Raw genomic sequence first — 19,921 nt, forward strand, 5'->3', positions numbered from 1 at the left:
ATTTTTTAAAAATAGCTTGTAACTACAGCTTGGATTCAGAAAGAATTGATAAAAACTGAGTGAAAAGTATTGAAAATTATTCTAAAACTTAGGAAATAAAAAGTAGTTATTTGTTAATCTTCCTTACATCAATTTTTGTTATTTAAATAAGTTTATAACTGTGAGTCACTATTGTTCTAAACTTATTCAAGCGAAAGTCCAACTAAATCACACAAAAAATTATATAAAAATAGAATTCTGGCACCATCTGGTGGCCGTACTCTGCAACAGCAGGTTCTAATTTTATTTTATTTTTTTAAGTTACTTCACTCATTCATTTACCAACTATCTAATAGGCAAATACTGGGCATAGTACACACACCTTTTTTATCCTTCCCGGAAGACAGGAAATAAGATATAGTTCCATATCTAAAACAGGGTTTTAGATCTTTAAGGAAAAAAATTTACAGTTAAATTTATGACTATCGGCATGTAAGAGTGCTCCTGTTTAGAAGTCTGCTTAAAGTATCCACACCCCTGTGACTCTCAGGTAAGAAGTCCCTCAGGAGTGTATTGGTAAATGTAGTCTATCAATTCACCACATCAGGACCAGTGAGCAAACCAATGCAGTTTTCAAGGAAAAGAACTGGTTTTTAAATGTCTTCAAATCCTTTCCTGATACTTCTTCCTTCAAAAGTAGAGCCTAATTTCCCTTTCCTTGAACTTGGGCTGGACTTACTGACTCACTTCTAATGAAGACAATGTGGCAGAAGTAATGATGTGTAACTTCCACAGTCAAATCATCAAAGGCATGGCCACTTACATCTTGCCTTCTTTTGGATCATCCATCCTGTTGCAAGTCACCCCTCATGTCATGAGAAGGCTCAAAGCAGCCTGGGAAGGAACTGTGACCTCCTGTCAACACCAGCACCAACTTCCCAGTCCTGAGTGAGTCCCCTTGGAAACAGCCGCCAGCCCCACCAAGCCTCCAGACACCGCGTTCCTCGCCAAGGTCACCAAGCTAGGCCATTCCCAAAGAAACAAAACCAGTATGTGCTCTTTGTTGTTTGAGCCGGTTAGTTTTGAGGTAATTTGTTATGCAACAGTATATAATAAGATCTATCACTTCCTGGAACCCAATTCTATCCTCAACAGGAAATAAATACAGCCCATTTCAGTTTAACTCTGTAATTTTCCCACGTGTCAATAAAATTTCAAATTTTCTTTCCTAATACACTAAGTCAGTGATTCTTTTTTAATTCCTCCAAATTGTTTAATATTATTTCATAATATTCATCTCTTTCCAAGTTAATTCAAACAAACAGCAACCAAAGCAGACCAGTCAGTCAACAAGGATTTTTTTTAATATCTTTTTGCAGAGCAACTATACTAGACACTGAGTAGAAAACCATGTCCTGGGTGTTTATAATTTAATTCACATTAATATTCAAGGAAGAACGTGTTTTTTTAACTAAAGTTTTTCCCCTGCTCTGAAAGTAATAGTTTAATGAAAGAAGGTTCGGAAAGTGTCTCCTTTACCTCTGTGAGGGATCCGCAAGCCACACCACCATGCAGGGCTCCATCCAAAGCGGAGAGGGTTGTAGGTAAGAATGCTGGCGAGAGGGCAGCAGACCTCTGTGCCTTTATCTCACAAGCCTGAATGAGAAAAAGATTAATTTCTTTTCAACGTCCATCTCTATTCAAAAACATAAACCAACTCCAAACCTCAAATTGTAGCAGTTAGAACGCCAGTTCCATCTTTCCATCCTCTATAATCTGTTTGTTCGACAAATATTTATCTTTGCCAGGGAATGAACTAGATTATAGGGATATGATTCAACAGACAGAACCCCTGCCCTCACAGTACTTATAGTCATCCATCAGGACTAGAAACTGGGCAATTCCTATATAATTAATAAGAGATACTGTGAGAGGGAAAGTGGAGACATAAAGACAGTACACCTGACCTGGACTGTATAATCCAGGAAGACTTCCTGGAAGAGCTGGACTAAGCTAAAATCTGAAATAGCTGTTGGACAAGCAAAGAAAGTGTTCATGTTCCTGCCAAAGAGAAAATGTACAAAGAAAGGTCAAGAAGCAATAAAAGGAGGAATGGAAACTAACGAAAACTACAAAAAATAAAGACTTCATTAAGAACAGCTGACAGATGGTGTGTGGTTGAGGTGTGAAAAGCAATGAGGCTGGAGAAATAAGCAGGGGCCAAATCATAAAGAGCCTTGTTGAAGTTTAGAGTTTACGGTGAGAGCAACAGAATGACATGATCAAGTTGTCATTTCCAACCGAGGTTGCTTTGTGAGGAATGGCTAAAAGGCAGGTGTGGTAGGCTGAGAAATATCCACGTCCAACCCTTGGAACCTGGGAATGCTACCTTATTTGGAAAAAGGACCTTTGCAGATGTGATTAATGTGATTACCTGCCCACTAGTAACGTATGAGTATGCTTGCCTCTTGCAATCTCTACCATTAAAGAGTTCATTTTTATTAATGAAATTTTATGAATGAAACGAAATCATAAAAATGCATTCATTCAATAAACTAGAGGGCCTACTGATGCGATATACTATGATTAACTCTGGAAATACATGGTAAACCAAATAGACAAAGTCTACCCACTTAAAGTTTACAATTTAATAAATCAATATCTCAAATCCAAGGCTCTTCTGCCCCTGGGAGGATGTAGGAAGACCAACATATTAACATTTATGAGCCATATATGTGCCCACTCTTCTCTAACTTTACCTATTGAATTCTTATTTTAGTTAAACCATGGATTAAGACGGATTTTTTTTTAGGCTATATTCAGGCACATAAAATAATTAGAAAAACAACAGTCAAAGTTGTATGGCTTACATCTGATTTAAAAATACATGAATATTATCCACAATCCATAATCAGGCAACTTGGGTGGACATGGGTGGGGATACTTTGTCCAATATGTAAAGGCAGCCCCATCTGTCAGCATCAAAGTGCTTCACTTGCAACTACAAGTGTAATTTTTAGAATAATAGATTTGTGACTCTCTTTTTCTAAAAAAAGAGAACAAAATAAACTAAAAGAAAAAGACTCCAGAAATAACATTACGTACATAAATGAGACAGAGTAATACGGTGATATGACATCCCGCCAGCTTTTCTTCTACTTTGGTGCTTGCTTCCTCTCAGACTCAGCATTGTCTAAGCTCATCTTTAAATGTTGGCTTCACTCGCCTGGCCAGCATGGCTCAGTGGTTGAGCGTTGACCTATGAACCAGGAGGTCACGGTTCGATTCCCAGTCAGGGCACATGCCTGGGTTGCGGGCTCAATCCCCAGTGTGGGGTGTTGTAGGAGGCAGCCGATCAATGATTCTCTCTCATCATTGATGTTTCTCTCTCTTCCTCTCCCTTCCTCTCTGAAATCAATAAAAATACTTTTAAAAAATAATAATTAAATAAATAAATGTTGGCTTCACCCAGGACTTGGTCTTGGCTATACTTACCTTCTAACTATAAAAACTTCCCAGGGAATTGCTCATGCATTCCCTTGGCTTTGACTACCATACTTACACTGATGACTCCCAAATGCATCTTTCTAGTGCAGACCTCTCCTCCAAGCTCCATGTCCATATAAAGTCTGGGGCAAAAGTAGCTTTACAGTTGTGAGTACATTAAAAACGGAGCTTATTCTTATATGATTTATTAATTATTGTGTTATTTTCTATACGAACAACTGTAAACCTATTTTTGCCCCACTCTCCATTTAACTGCCTACTTCACATCTCCTCTCCAAGTTTCACAGGCACCTTAATTTCCACAGGAACTAAACTGAATCCATGATCTGCCTTCCTCAAACCTGGCCCTCTTCCAGTGTTCCTTAGCTCAGTTTCTCAAAGCAAAACTCAAGGAGTCATCTGACACTTTCCTGTACTCAGCATCACCAAAGACAATCACCAAATCCTACACATTCTACCTCCTCAGTCTCTCTCATGTTAATTGACAGTAGACCATCGGCATTAATACCACACTAGTAATCCAGGCCACAGTCACTTTCTGTCTAGCATATGTTAATAGATACCTAACTATTATTCACAAATAGTTCTTGCTCCCTTTCAATCACCTATGTTCAAAACTGAGTCTCTAAAAACATATTAGATTACACCCTTTTATGGCTTCTCATTGGTCCCAGAATAAGGTCCAAAATCCTTAACATTTTATGCAGGTCCTAATGATCTGACTCCTGCTTACTCTTTGACTTCATCTCCTGCCATTCTCTTCCTCACTGCTGTGTTCCATTCACACCAGCTTGACTTGATGACCATGCAAGCACCATTCTGCTTCCTTTCACAAACTGACCCCACTGCCTGGGAAGTCTTCCCCCCTCACCTCCCTTCCCAACTCCTTTGATTATCTCTCTCCTATTCATCCTTCAGGTTTTAGCCTTAGTGTTGCTGGAGCCCTCTCCTAAATTAAGTAATGTCTCCTGTTATTAAGTTTCAAGACTCCTTTAACTTTTCCTTCACAGGACTCACTACAATTAACTAAATATTTATGTAATTATTTGTTAATGTCTGACTTCCCCCACTAGACTATAAGCTACGGGAAGGCAGGAACTTTATCAATCTTGTTCACTACAATAGCCCTGGTACCTGACAAAGTACCTGACACATGGCTGGACTCAATAAAGATTTGTGGAAAGAATAAATGACTGAATAAACAAATAGGCAAAAAATATTTATTGAAGGAATGAACTAAGGCTAAGCCAGGACTCAAATCTAAAGAATGCTACAAGAGTGCATGTATAGCAAAAGAGAAAGATGAATTCCTGAACTGGCATTTGGATGGTATCGAGATTGCAACTGAAGTTATGATGTAAGTGGAGGCTAAAGTGAATTTCTTGCTCTCTTATTACTTAACTAGAAATAGACCATAGATATTGACTGAACACAATGAAAAATATCAAATTAAAAGGTTACATTTGAAATAGTAACAGGTTATTTTGAATCTAGTCGCAAAATCATCTCACTATTTTAACTCTAACTTCTCTGCTAAAACAAAGTGAGCTGTCCAAAGCTAGAGATCACTGGCAAAGCTAATAGTAGTGCCAAACCCCAACTGCGATTCTAATTCTCCTTCTACCTGCTCTGCCTTTAAGGTATTTTCCTCAGATCACAAACTAAAGTTGAACAAAAGAAAGTACTTTATCCGTCCATTGTTTCACAAGTCTCAAATGACACTTCCTACTTTGTAGAATTGCACTTCTATTGCTCAGTGGTTACCAAATTTTAATATGAGAGAGTAAAATAAGTAATTTACAATCCACATAAATAAATACATTTGGAAATCACTGAACAGACTTTTAGGTAACTCTTATTCTGGGAAAACAATATCGTCTCTACCATGCATAAACTTACAATTTGAAAAACTAGTCATGTGACAGAAAATATGAAAAAAAAATAGTACAACCTGATGTTATAAAAGACTTTTACTCTTCTCAAGAAAGAGGATAAGTTTTTAAGTATTATTTATTTAATTAAGAAGCAAGTGCAAATCTAATATGTACAGTAAGTGATGATGGTACAAGTATTAATAGAGATAGGGGAATCTATAATTAAAAGTATATTAAAATTTAACCATGAGGTCCACAAATCCTACCCAAACAAACAAGAGAAAGATGACCTTTTGAAATGCCACTTTTAGCTACAAAGAAAAAAACTTTGTTGTCCCCTCATTCCAGTAATTAGGAACTATCTCCCATGAGCTTATAAACTACATAAATTTTCACATATGTTCTCATTAGAAGACTAACTCTGGTGTAAGAGTCAGTATTTTTGAGGTACTCATCTCTATTTTTGTTTTTGCCTCATCTCAAATAAGAGTTTAAATGAGATGAAGAATAATATAAAAATAAAAATAATAACCAAATCATAATTTAAAAATATAATATACCGTTTGCATCCGTGGGGCACAGGCCCTGCTGACCACACACAGAAGTTCATGGACACCTCGATAACTAAGGCCAGTGATCTTCATTAGCTCCAATGGGGAAAGACACAAAAAGTCCTAAAGAAAAAGGTGGACATATGTAATACTTTCAACAATAAAGATTTTTTTTTATAAAAAGTCCTAATGAGACATAAAATATTTTAAACATATATGTAACAAAGATAATGGAATTAAAAGGAAAATTTCAAATGATACTGTCCATGTGTAGAAAAAAATGGAATTTATTGCAGATCAAAGATTTATGTGCTCCTTATAGTACTTTCCCTTCAAAATATGCCTTAACTAAAACATATGATAGTCTTAACTTGTAATTATTCTATTTATTTGGCATATGCCAAAGGACTCACTGAGTAACATCACATAGCAGCCGCATCCAACCCACATGTGTATGAACACTGCACTAGTACCTGAAAAGTTTGGGCACAAATATCCAGAAAGTGTCAGGTGGAAATGTGTTTCTTCCTAAGCTACATGAGATCATTCAGAGGAAGTACTTGATAATTGACAGAGAACAAAACTGACTATGAAATGAAATGTTAAATTTCATACTTTTAAGGGTGTTTCAAAATATGAACATGGGGACTACTAAATGTATAACAGAAGAACCAAAAAGATCTTTAACACACGGAGCAATATCTTACAATTACAACATATTCTGAAAGTCTGTCTTATTAAGGATTAAATCCTAATCTAAAACCTTAAATCTCATTTAACCCAAAAGAGATTTGCTTCACTATTTAGAGCTTAAAAATGCAACATCTTCTCTATACACTTTCTCATTCCATCAATAGGAAAATGATCCTAATTATTAATTTCTCTTGCTTTCAAGAGGAATTATCCATTTTGAATACCACTTCCTCATTCAAGTCATATTTCTTGTGTAATTACAAAAATTTCTTTTAAGTAGGTGAAACTTCTCTTAAATCCCCAAATAAAGGCACAGGTGTACTTCACCTCATGCCAGAGCATCCTTCTCCCCAAAAATGTAAAAATATTAAACCTGGATAAATGAAATCATACTTGGAAGCATAACCTAAATAGCTCACCATTTAAAATTAGTCTACAGAGAAACACCATCACTTATCCTTTTCATTCTATAAACGTAAGTTTTTATATTTCAGGTTTACTTAAGAGTTATTATGGTATAGTTAAAATTAATTTGTACTTAATATTTCTCATTGAAAAAAATTAAATAAATTTTACCTGACAGGTGACAATCTGGTGTCTGTTCAGACGGTCACATAGCTCTTGTGACAAACCCACTCGTCTTAGTTTCTTGCTACCCATGACTCCAGATGTGGGGGGGTAGGGGAAACACACCTTAAAAAAAATCAGAAAATAGCATAAGCAATAATAAATGGCTACTTTCTAAAACACTCTACGCAATAAAAAAAAAATATTCAAATTTTTCCATGTGCATAGTGAAATATATAGTATTTAAAATATTACTGATAAAATAAAGGAAGGCATACATACACACAGAGAAGCATATACTAGTACACAGAGAAACAAGGCAAGATAAGAATATACAGTTCACACCATTCTTTGATAGTTATTACATGAATATAATAATTCCACTTGACATTTGTAAAGCATCTTGAGGTTTTCAATGCATTTATAAATTTGGATGTATAAATAACCTTCAAGACATATTTCAAAACCACTCCTAGAAAGTCTTTACTTTCATTGGATTGTAATAATAAATTAATTGAGCATCTACTATGCCAGGCACGGTTGCTATACATAAATTATCACACTTAATCTTCTCAACAGCCCTATAAGAAAGGTTATGGGCCCCATTTTTGCATATGAGAAAGCAAAAGCCTAGACAGTTTAGCTATTCTATTATCACCAGAAAAAGTAAATGGTAGTTCCAGACTTCAAACCCAGGAAGTCTGACTCTGAGGTCTATCCTCCTAACCTTTGTACTCTACTGCAAGTCCATGATCATATTTAACTTCTTTTTCTATGAGACTAAGCAAATCTTCTAAATCAAAGGAGATTCTATTATTCCAGATGTTATTTACAAGCTGAATTGTTGTTTAGTATACTCGCTTCCCACATTCCCACACTGTACTAGCTGACCACACTCCCATATATTAGGTGCTAGAATAGAATCACTGTGATTCCCTTAATAATGTATGCAAAGGAAAGGCTGTGTATCTCACTGAGATGGCAAAGTAGTCTCAGGTTAGAATAGAAACAGGAAATCTTCATTGTTCCAGGGGATAAAGCAGTGCAATTATCATAAAAGTAAAATTTTGAAACAAAATATATACTGAGAATGTGGGTATTTCTTTTCAATACCATGACCCAAATTTCTATCTCAATTCTCTGAATCAGATTGTCTCTGTGTATCAGATTAAATCCCTCTCTCTCTCTCTCTCTCTCTCTCTCACACACACACACACACACACACACACACCCTTCCCACAAACAGACTACATCCCTCTCGATTCTCTTAATGGGAACATGTCAGTACTCATTTCTGTTTCCCCAGTAGGAATTTTACTAAGTGACATGTGCTATGTCATTGCTAGTGTCTTTACAGATCAGGTAGTTCTGGGGAAGGACACCATTTAGACTGATAAATTCAATAAAAAAGGAGGACAGTAAACCCCAAACTACCTGGACTTTAACAATGACCAGCCCTGGCCAGTGTGGCTCTGTTGGGGATCCTGTGTTGTACTGAAGGGTTGCTGGTTCAATTTCTGGTCATGGCACATGCCTGTGTTTCAGGCTCGGTCCCTGGTGGAGGGTGTGCAAGAAGCAATCCATCAATGTTTTACTATCTCATCAATGGATTTTTCTCTCTCTCTTCCTCTCCCTTGCTCTCTAAAAATCAGTTAAAAATCTTAAAAAACACACACAGCCCTAGCCGGTTTGGCTCAGTGGATAGAGCATCGCCCTCTGGACCAAAGGGTCCCGGGTTCGATTCCTGTCAGGGCATATGCCTCGGTTGCGGGCTCAATCCCCAATAGGGGCCTTGCAGGAGGCAGCCAATCAATGATTCTCTCTCATCATTGATGTTCCTGTCTCTCTTCCTCTCCCTTCCTCTCTGAAATCAATAAAAATACTTAAACACACATACACACAAGAAAAAACAATGACCAACTCTGTTGTCTCTGCCTTTATTAGGGCCACTCCCATCAGTTGCCTGGACTATTGCATGTTGCTTCTGGTCACTCACTGCCTCCCACACACATGCAAAATCCATTCATTTGCTCCTTTTACAGGCACTCTTTATTTTATTTTACTTCATTTTTTTAATCCTCAGCCAAGGATATGTCTACTGATTTCTATAGAGAGGTGCAGAGAGAAACATCCATCCCCGCTCCAAAGCATACAAACACACACACACACACACACACACACACACACACACCAGGATTTGAACCCGAAGCCCTTAGGTGCATGTGACCATGCTCCAACCAACTAAGCCACACACCAGGGCCACAGGCACTTTTTAAGCACACACTCGACTAAGTTCTGGGATACAAGACTCATTTAAGCATATTCCCTCCCCTTTGGCAACTTACAGTAAAAAATGAAAAGAAATGTATACAAAAATAACTAGTCATGCAATAAGTATTGCCATTGGAATTTAAATGTGTTGTGGACAAGGAGGCACACCAAACTGGCCTGCAAAGTAGCTTCCTAAAAAGTTGCTCCAATCCTGTAAAACTGCCCATGGAACCATTAGCCTACAGGGTAAGTTCCACAGGATTAAGACCCTTCATCGATTGATTCCTCCTTTCCCACTATTTCCTACATCAGACTGCAAGGCCCAAATCCTGACCTTCCTTGCAAAGTTACTTCACCTCCCGCTGTCTTAGTTTATCCATCTGTAAAACGAGGGTAATTCAAGTATCTACTCCATAGGAATGTAATGAAGGTTAAAGGATTGCACATAATGCTCAAGGTTAACCATCACTATCCGTTTGTTCAGCAAAACATCATTTGCTGCCTCACATCACCAGCTCTCCAGCCACAACAGTATATTGGTAGGTTAGGCAATCACAGCCATCCTGCCTCCCTGACTTGCCTCCACAAAGCTTTAACCCCACTCAGCCTCTTCTTCTCCAATGTTCTCATTATTGTACATCTATTTGCCCGATAAGTAAAGTTTTATTATGGCTTGCATGTTTGATTCTTCCGCCAGAGACTGTAAGTTCCTGCTCTGTACGTGTGTACATACGCCCATGTGAATGGGAAATGGAAGATACGCAAGCCTGGAGATTGACTCCTCTCCTCATTGAAAGAACACTCCTCCTGTTAGATGTTCAATGAAAACTGTGAAATAACAATAGCTAATACTTATTGAGCCCTTATTACGCCCACTACACCGTTCCAAGCGCTTCGGATATTTTACCCCAGTTCACAGATGAAAGACACGGAGGCCCTGAGTTGAAAACGTCCGCATTCGAATCCAGGGATCTGACTCCAGATTCCACGCTATTATCTACCTGAAGACGGGCAGGCCCTCAACTTCCCCCAAACACGGGCTCCCCTGTCTAGACCCCCCAAACTTCCCGGAAGTAAAAGTGAGGGGATGGACATCAAGAGGCACAAACAACACCGCAGAATCCTCTAAAAAGAACTGTTTCAACAAGGCCAGCTTCCTTGCAAACCTACAAAAGAAGCTCCCAGATCCGCGACAGGGTTCACGTTAAGATCCCTACCGACTGAAGGGGGCGTGCCCTGCACCCAAGAAAGATTCTCCAATATGAATACCACAGGCCCAGAGAAGGAGCGCACCCCACTTCCCCACAACGGCCCCCAAGATGAAACTTTCCAGTACCGGGTCTGCAGCATCCAACTTTCAAAGTTTCCCCCACCCATCATTCAGTTCCCCGCGGAAAATGCTGCAAAGCAACAAGCTAAGCGCTGGTTGGGTCGTCGTCCTGGGAACTATCCAATCAGAGGCAGGCAGAGCCAGGTCGGCCCCGCGGCTTGCTGGGAGTTGTAGTTCACACTCGGAAATAAATTTGCCAGTTTCTCAGTCTAGTAGTGGTTATCAAAATGCGGTGGAGGAACATAAGCAAAGAGTGTATAAAACCAGGATAAACCTTGCTAGATGTGTTCTTTATTTTGTCACTACAATGAAAAATTGCTTAATGGATCCGAGACTAGGTTAGTTTTCGGGAAATCCCTCTATCATAGGAGAGGTTTTGGAAGAAGCTTCCGGTTTGTTTTGGCTTGCTTTTTTCATCACTCTGTGGTAGTGATTATAGATTGGGCAATGCTAAATAAAATTGCTCCAGCCGTTACTTCCTCAGGTTCCGATTATTACATCTGCGAAGAACTTTTGCTCATCCTTTGCATGCCTCTATTTTATAATGTAGCCCATTTTACCCTAATTATTGCCCTGCGCCCATCACTAAACTGAGCTCCTTGAGGACCGGAACCACAACTTGTTCCGCTTCGAAAGGCTAGCACACCGCTCAATTAACGGTTGTCGGGTAAATAAGCAAATAAATGAATAGAGTTAAACAGAAGAAAATGGGACTTCGGAACGCAGGGTTCTGGGATTATAAATGAACCCAAGTATACAGAATAAAAATGGAAGGGGATTGATTCTGGTCTCGCTCTGGGTAACCCCCCAAGGCTTGGCAAAGCACTGATTGGAGCTCAGTAACCGCTGATTTCAAACGCTAGGAAGAGGGCGGCAGAACAAAATCAAGGAAGACAGCTGTTTCTGCCGCCCGCCTCGCCGAACGCAGAACGGAAGGCGTCGCGCAGAGGAATTGTCAAAACTAAAAGGAATGTTCCTTAGCCAGGTGGCCGAGGGACTCTCCCCCAAGCCTCCGAGCTTCCTAGTTCCTAGAGGTGGCGTCACGTGACCCAAACAAGTATGGCGCTTTATTTGCATCTTCCCTCCATTGGCCAATAGGAGTGGCCGCCGTCCATCGTCAGCCCCGCCTTCGCCTCGCGAGCTCCACATGGGACCTGTCACCTGACTCGACTGAAACATGGCTGCGCGGGGGGCACTGTCGCTGTGGGCACCGGGAGCAGGTGAGTGTGAGGCGCCCCAGAGAAGGCGGGAGCGCTCTCCAACACCCCTGCAGGGGGCGTCCCTGCGCCCCAACCCCACCGCCCTCCAGGTCGGGCACCGAGTCACCTCGGGACCCTCAATCCGCTGCCTCACGGGAGGGCTCCAACGAGGGAGGGTCCTTCTGAATTTCCCGTCCTTAGGGGGCGACCACCTGGGGCTTGGGAGCCGGACTGCGAATAAAGTTCCGGAGGGGGCTGCGAACGTGGAGTTCAGGGCTGCACCTCGGACTGATACGACCGTTCATATTAATTGAATGTCAGATGCTCGTAGAGAGATGAGATCCGACCCTTGGGGAAAGGTGTAACTCCTCAAAGACGGCAGGAACATGTCAAAGCCATCTTACCATGATGATGAGGAAAGTCAGTCCCGCCATTCCCCGTCGGGCTGGTAGTTACTAATTGTCTAAATACAACGCCGTCCGTTTCCTCTCACTCTGGTGTGTACTGTCCCTAGGAGGTGATCCACGGAGGAGAAAATTGACCATGTGTTCTGTGTAATTCATCCCTTCCTGTCTCCCTGCACTCTGTGCTGGGAAAATGCATCATCCGTTCGGAAAAGAGGAAACCGCTTCCCAAAGGGAGCTGTTTGGGTTTTTCTGTGAGTGCCTGCAGCGGGGAGAGTGGGAGCTGGCACAGGCCTGTGTGCCTCAGCTACACGCGGCGCAAGGGGACATCCCCAAGCAGGTGGAGGACATTCTACGGGCGCTGGTGGCGTGTCCCCATCAGCTGAGGTAAGGGATCCGAGCCCTGGCAGGCAGTCACGGGGCAGGGGACACAAGGGTCAGTGTTTGGGCTCGGGTCCATGAGCCTCACTCCGCTACTCCCTGAAGAATTAGCAGAGGGGGGAGTGTATTTCACATGCTCTGAAATTTTACCTCTGTAATACTTACCTATCACCTAATTAATATTGGCTTTGAATTAGCACTTGGAACTGTGTTTAAGCCTGGTCAGCAAATTATATATGGAACCACCATTTCTTGTTTATTATCATTAAAGTAGATGGTGGGGCTACGTTGAAAAGCATTTTCTCTGCCTCCAAAAACAAACAAACCCTACTCTCTTCTGACTTATGAAATTGAAGTGAATTCACTTCAAAACTACTGGAAGTGAATTCACTTAAAGCTTTTTTTTTTTAATAAATATACTCCCAACAAGCGCAAAAATAATACAAAAAGTACCCTTTCAATAGCTTCCCCCAGTTGTGACATCTCATAATAATACAATAGCAAAACCAGGAAATTAATACAGGTAATTACTGTTAACTAGATTATTCAGTTTTCACCAGGATTTAATCTGGGTTCATTTTTATGTGTGTAGTTCTATGCAACTTTATTCATGTGTATATTCATGTCAAGATACACAACTATTTCATCACCACAAAAGAATTCCCTTACTTCCTGTAGTCAAAATACACAACTGTTTCATCATACCTCTCTGTATTTTGATCTCTCCTTGCCCCCTGACAACCACTGCTATCTATCTAAATATTTAATGAAATTCTTTCTGACAGTGCTAATAACTAATGGTATAGGAACTAAATGTACTATTCAGTTTCTCCCTCAATTTTCATTACTTTGGCAATTACGTTATGTTGTTTAAGTACTGTATTAACATCCAGAGTGGGGCAAAAGTAGGTTTATAGTTGTAAGTATGTGAAACAGAGTCTATACCCGTATTATTTATTAATTGTATTATTTTCCATATGAACAACTATAAGCCTACCTTTGTCCCACCCTGTATAGAGTGGAGACTTAGGTGACTTTTCTTCCTTTAATTTTTCCCCCTTAAATTTGTGTTCCAGCCTGTTACTAATTTATATTACTAACTTCAAAGAAAGGCTTACGAATTCCTATAACCCTCTTTGTAGCATACAGTTAAAAATAAATTTTTGTCGAGTTCCTTTTTTTCTTTAAGACTACTTGATTCGGTTTCTATTTTCAAGAATATACTTTAGATAGCTCTGCTTTTATGGTTTTCTATGTAATATTTTGTTTAAAAATAATAAAGACTAGATAGGGAGGTGGAGGTAGGATTAAGACCTTTTTTTTTTCTTTTTTCTGAAAGCTGCTAGCTCTATTCTGATCCTAGTTTTATTGATCTGTCATGTACATTTGAAAATTTTCTCATGAGAACATCTTGCCTGTTCAGGTTGAAAATAGACTGAGCATTGAAATCTAAATCTTGGATGGCAAAAGAGGAAAACGTCAGTAGAAATTCTTTGTTTAGAAATTCTTTCTCTTTACATTTTTCAGATGTGGACCAGACATCAACCCTCAGAGATTAGCCTGGGTCTGGCTTCTTGTACTGGAGAAGTGGTTTGCCCAAGAAAAAGTAAGTAGGTTTCTATTTCAAATTTTCTCCTGAGGCCGAGACAGGGAACAGTTTGGCAGTAGTTATGAGATTTCCCCTCTGACTGTTACTTCCTTTATTATGAGGTTTGTAATATCCTCTCTCGGTACTGATAGTGAGAATGGCTCACATTTTTATTGATGTCTTCTTACCCAAATTCATTCATTAATTCACTAACATAACATTAGCATGTAATACCATTTGAAGTGATACCATTCTGCTAAACACCATCATGAGAGCTGTGCCTGAACAGAGCTTTGCAGATCTTAGTGAGAGTGGCAAGGTAGGGAGTAGGGAGTGACATAGGACTCTCATAATACCCAAGTAATGGAGAATGGGCCGGGCTGAAACTTGTTTGTTCTTCCAAAAATCTCATTTTCACTAGTCCTGTGCAGTGAAATCTTGTAGGTTTAAACTTCATTAATTAATAAGTTAGTAATGAACATGAATTGAATGATAACTTACCAAATATAAAAACAAAGTGAGCAAATTAATCCTGAAGAAATTGTGAGGAAGTGCTTTTTTTTCCCCCAAAAGAAAAATTGCCATGAAAAGCCTTTTTATTTTTTTAACTTTAACTTTATTGGTTTTAGAGGAAGAGAGAGAGAGAGAGAGAGAGAGAGAGAGAGAGAGAGAGAGAGAGAAAGAGAGAGAAAGAGAGAAAGAGAAGAGATATCAATTGGTTGCCTCCAGTACATCCTGACTGGTGATGGGAACTGCAACCTGAGTATATTCCCTGACCAGGAATCGAACCCCCGCCACCTTCTGGTGTACCATACTACACTCTAACCAACTGAGCCACTCTGGCCAGAGCAAAAAGACTTTTTAGAAGTATGTAATAATTATCAGAAATTGATATCCATGAGTCAACCTTGGACCTAGGAATCAACCTTGGAATTCGGTCCATTCTCATGGAAAGATTAACAACCTTGCTGCCCAAACAATGGAGTCCCACCCCAACCTCCTACTTCCCCATGCCTTTAATTCCTACTCCCCCATACCTATAACCCATATTTTCCTGTGTAATCGTTGTCCTACTATATATAAGCAGATGGCTTATGGGGGGCTGCAGAGCAGATTTTGTGGATGACCTGCTGCTCTCCCATACTGCTGGCAGTATTGGAATAAACGTGCATATATGACTCAAAAAAAAGAAAGAAATTTATATCCATTAAAGGTATTTCTCTGAGGCAATTTTTATTAAACCTCAGACTTTAAGATTTAAGTGAGGAACCTCTGATTCAGAAGAGAAATGACTGGCCCAAGGTCATACCAATAAGCTGGCAAAATTAGAGGTGGAACCAAGATCTTCTGACTTTGAATTCCCATTCCTCTGCTTTTTCCACCTCAATATTAGTTTTAGCCTTCATGGACTTAAAAGTAGGAAACTATAAGTTCTATTTTATAAATATCTATAATTTAACCTAATTTTCTTCTTTACTCCCATCAGTCATCAGAATTTTGTCTTTAGTTCCATTTGTGCTTGGCCCCTACCCTTCTCTCCACAGAGCTGTCAAAAGTAACAGAAATTACTAATCAATATATATAAAAGGCTAATATGCTAAGTGTCCCTCCACCTGTCTGACTGGTCGCTATGATGCGTACTGACCACCAGGAGACAGTTGCTCAACACAGGAGCTGCCAAGCTGCAGTGACTTGGCAGCTGCAGTTCTCGAGTGACACACCCTGGAACCAGAGAGGAAGGAGCCCGATTCCTCGTGGGGCCTTGCAATCCTACCTTTAGCTGTGGGTTATGTTGTTGCTGGGGCACTGTCGGCCCCAAATCTGGTTTACTGCACACTTGCATTTGTGTTCCACACCCTGTACAACAGCAACTTTGCAGAGTGCCCTCTCTCACTCCAGGACCCCTCAGGGGATGTCAGAGATCCTGTTTCAGCCCGATCCCTGTAGGCCAGGCCGAGGGACCCCACCTGCCGGAGGGACCCCGCTCACTCCGCAGGGGCCGGGGAGGGACCATGAGAGTTGGCTCCAGGGCATGTCCAGCCCGTCTCACCCAGTCCCGCCCCACCAGCCACCTTCTAATTAATTTCCTTTCAATGTGCACGAATCTGTGCCCCGGGTCACTAGTCTAAATATATTTCTTATTCAGGCATTTGCCAATTGTCTGTAAAAAGAAATGATGAAAAAACTAGGAGGAAAGAAAGAAGCAAAATTGAAAAGTAACCCCAGGATAATTAAGAGTTGACTATAGCTTCAGATTTAAAAGAGAAAAACTTGAGTTAAAATATTTAATAGCAGCTTCAAAGAGAAAAAGAAAAAATGTTTTATTGTTACTAAGGATATTTCCAGTACAAACATGGAATTTACCAACCAGATGAATTTCACTCTCACTGAAAGGCATTTGCTTACTCTATGGCTGACTGGTTGCTTATTTTATGGGCACTTGGCTCAACCAGGTCAGGTGGTAGATTTAACTTCCCTGACTCGTTAGCACAGACTATGAGTTGTTCTTGCTTTTACCAGCACCGAAGTTCCTTCGGTCTATAAGGCTCCAATGCCTCAGTTATTTAAGAAGTTGTAGGACTTTTAAACTTTAAACAAGGACCTCAGAGAATTTTAAAACTTTATACAAGGACTAAGATTTCAGGTGAATTCTTGGAGTAGTTCTCCAAGGCCATTCATTATCCTGTAGTGGCGTTCATCTTCCGGGCACTAGCTGGCTGCCTATCCTTTTGCAGTCTCCTACCTTCTGCCAAAAGCTTCCTTTGTAATTATTAGTGGAAACGATGATTCCATTTTCCCTTTCCTTTATATCGTGTAGTGATTTATCTCTACATGAGTAACTGCAGAAATGTCCACCACCATGCTGTTCCTAATAGGGGAAAGCTGAAAACAATTCCCATGCCCACAATACAGCATGGACTCGTCTACTTGTAAAATGCCATTATGAAAATTGGGTGGTAAATGAATTTCAGTGACATGGGAAAAATGTTCATGTTCTACCATGTGAAAAAAAAAGTTTAGAAAACAGTAGATTTGGTATGCATGCATTGATGCATGGTCTGAATGCCCTTACACCACAGTATTAATCATTCTTTTAAATGGAAAGATTCGGGGTGAGGGGTGGTTTCATTTGCCTATTTGTATATTCTAATTTTTCTACACTGAACATTCTTTGCTTTTATACTAAGAAAATCTGTGCTTAGAAACATGGAACAAATCCTTGCTTGTTTTAGGAATGTTAGTCATTTATGGCCATGCATATGCATAATATAATGTCACCAGTGAAATAAAATATAAACTAATTAGAATTCTAGATTAAAGTTCTAAAATCTTAACCAGGCTTTGTACTTTTATTAAGGGCTTCTGTCTAGACATCTTACCTGTTCCTTCCCTTTAGTCCTCAGTAGAAGCACTAATCTTTGCTTCCGGCATGAATTTTCTCCAACTTCCAATCACTAGTGTTATACAAGCATTCAGATGGAGTAGGTGCGTTAGAGAAGGGTGTGGTAAGAAGAAATAGGAATTTTTAACCAAGAAATGCTAGATCATGTTAGCCTCTGATGTGATTTATGAATGGCATGAATAGAATAAGTGTGATCTTATGTTGTAAACTCCCCTCCCACACAATCCCGCAAGTACTTCTTGCCTTGAGGTAGGGGACCTTTCAATAAAACCCAGCTTCTGGAAGCTTTAACCAGCTGCATGATTTACAGGTGTCTCTGATATAAAGTTGTGTTTGTCAAGATTATTCCTGCGCTTGATCTATTTATATTTGTGTCTGGAGAAAAGGTGACTATAGTTTGTTTTAAGAACCTGGTGAAGGGAAGTAATTGTGAAACAAGTTGGTCCCGAAAGAGGCAGAGGCTTTCTCTTCCTTTCTACATGGCAAGTGTCAGTAGCAAACACTGGGGTCACTTTTTCCTTTTCATGCTTGAAGTAATTGGAAAGTACTTCCTAACCACTTCATCTTTAGTAAAGATTATTTTTAAAAATATCTACTTATCCCACAGGTTTGTTTGATTTAGACATTACATGAGATTTTTTAAAACATAGCACACAGTACCTGGCACATAATAAGCGTTTAATAAACATTAGATCCTTTCTGTTTACTTTTGTTTTCCAACTTATAATAATACCAAATCAAGGATTTGGACCAAAGAGGATGATGTGGTTCACACCTTCACAGGCTTACTCATAACTGGGTATTTTGGTCACTGCAAGGGAGGTTTTTTTTGTGTGTTTTTTTAAATCTTCATTGTTGAAAGTATTGCATTTGTCCCCTATTCCCCTGTTTCCCCTCATTGACCCCTTCTAGCCCACCCTCGTCCCCTCCCCAGGCCTTCACCACCCTATTGTCTGTGTCCATGGGTTATGTGTATATGCATACAAGTTCTTAGGTTGATCTCTTCCCACCTACCCACCCTCACCTTCCCTCTGAGATTCCATAGTCTGTTCCATGCTTCTGTGTCTCTGGATCTATTTTGTTCATTAGTTTATTTTGTTCATTAGATTCCACATATGAGTGAGATCATGTGATGCTTGTCTTTTTCCAACTGGCTTGTTTTGCTTAGCATAATACTCTCCAGGTCCCCAAGGGCCGTTCTTGGAGAAGGACTTCAAATGACAGAAAAAGTCCTATGAAATGAGCAAACCTTGGAGTTTGAGGCTGACCAGTGTGAGATTTAAGTGATAGTATTAAGAGAGGTATGCATCCAAGTTTAGCTGTTTTGTTTATAAAGAAAAGTATCTCAACACATTTCTAGGAGTTTAATGATTATCTTAGAGAAACAGCAGAAATAAGAGTAACTGGGGAGATCAAGAAGTGTTATTTCTGTTTCGGGCTCATATACCCTGGCCACGTCTGATGTTCATCTAAAACAATTGCAAGGTGTTCAGGTTCTGTAAATCCAAGTGTCATAAACACTTTAAAAAGAAGCTCAATCCTTACAAGGTCAGGTGGACTAAAGCATTCCGTAAAGCAGCAGGTAAAGAGCTTACAGTGGATAATCCATTTGAATTTGAAAAATGTGGAAATGAACCTGTCAATAGCCACGAGAGCTGTGGAGTGAAATGATTACTGCACTGAAGAGAGTCGAAGAGATCAAATAGAGACATCACGCAACATTTATAATGCATAGGTTGAAGAAAAATAAAGAACTACAGAAAACTCAGGACATCAAAGGAGTCAAGCAAAACGTGTATCTCATCCAGGCTCCTTTTGCATACAAAGGAGAGCAGCTGGCAGACACAGTGGTACAGACACTGCAAGAGGCTGTGGACATGGGAGTTGTTTCTGACAGTCTTACTGTTTAACCATTTCTGTGAGCACATTGGAGAATCTCCATTAGAGATTTAGAACCTCTAGGTTATTGATTTATTTTTTTACATAAGGTGACTCAAATAAAAAGGTGACTAAAAGCACATCTCTTCTACATTAGTATATGCAAAACATCAGATTTTATGGCTGCTAGATTGCATTTCCATGTTAAACCTTCACTGATATATGTATATATGTAAATCATGAAAATTCTGTAAAGACAAAGTGAATTTTGGACAGACAATGATCATGCCACTTGG

At 39.7% G+C, this 19,921-nt stretch overlaps 2 protein-coding genes and 1 pseudogene across 3 annotated transcripts in view; 2 read left to right on the forward strand and 1 right to left on the reverse strand.

Moving 5' to 3' along the window:
* The window catches only part of RAD51B (RAD51 paralog B), a 516,647-nt gene extending 505,805 nt beyond the window's left edge, over positions 1 to 10,842 (reverse strand). Inside the window, exons 1-4 of the mRNA XM_006760763.1 lie at positions 10,779 to 10,842; positions 7,181 to 7,297; positions 5,921 to 6,034; positions 1,519 to 1,635 (exon numbers count right to left, since the gene is read on the reverse strand). Coding sequence (XP_006760826.1) covers positions 1,519 to 1,635; positions 5,921 to 6,034; positions 7,181 to 7,264 — 315 coding nt within the window. The 5' untranslated portion in view covers positions 7,265 to 7,297; positions 10,779 to 10,842. The remainder of the gene's footprint in view (positions 1 to 1,518; positions 1,636 to 5,920; positions 6,035 to 7,180; positions 7,298 to 10,778) is intronic.
* Positions 10,843 to 11,925: 1,083 nt separating this feature from the next.
* ZFYVE26 (zinc finger, FYVE domain containing 26) overlaps positions 11,926 to 19,921 on the forward strand; it is a 67,136-nt gene continuing 59,140 nt past the window's right edge. For both annotated transcript variants that reach the window (XM_006760764.2, XM_006760765.2), the window contains exons 1-3: positions 11,926 to 11,992; positions 12,486 to 12,762; positions 14,284 to 14,362. In XM_006760764.2, coding sequence (XP_006760827.1) covers positions 12,569 to 12,762; positions 14,284 to 14,362 — 273 coding nt within the window. In that variant the 5' untranslated portion in view covers positions 11,926 to 11,992; positions 12,486 to 12,568. The remainder of the gene's footprint in view (positions 11,993 to 12,485; positions 12,763 to 14,283; positions 14,363 to 19,921) is intronic.
* LOC102770169 lies at positions 14,613 to 19,809 on the forward strand (annotated as a pseudogene).

Source organism: Myotis davidii, unplaced genomic scaffold (assembly GCF_000327345.1).
Source record: "Myotis davidii unplaced genomic scaffold, ASM32734v1 scaffold17, whole genome shotgun sequence".
NCBI lineage: Eukaryota > Metazoa > Chordata > Mammalia > Chiroptera > Vespertilionidae > Myotis > Myotis davidii.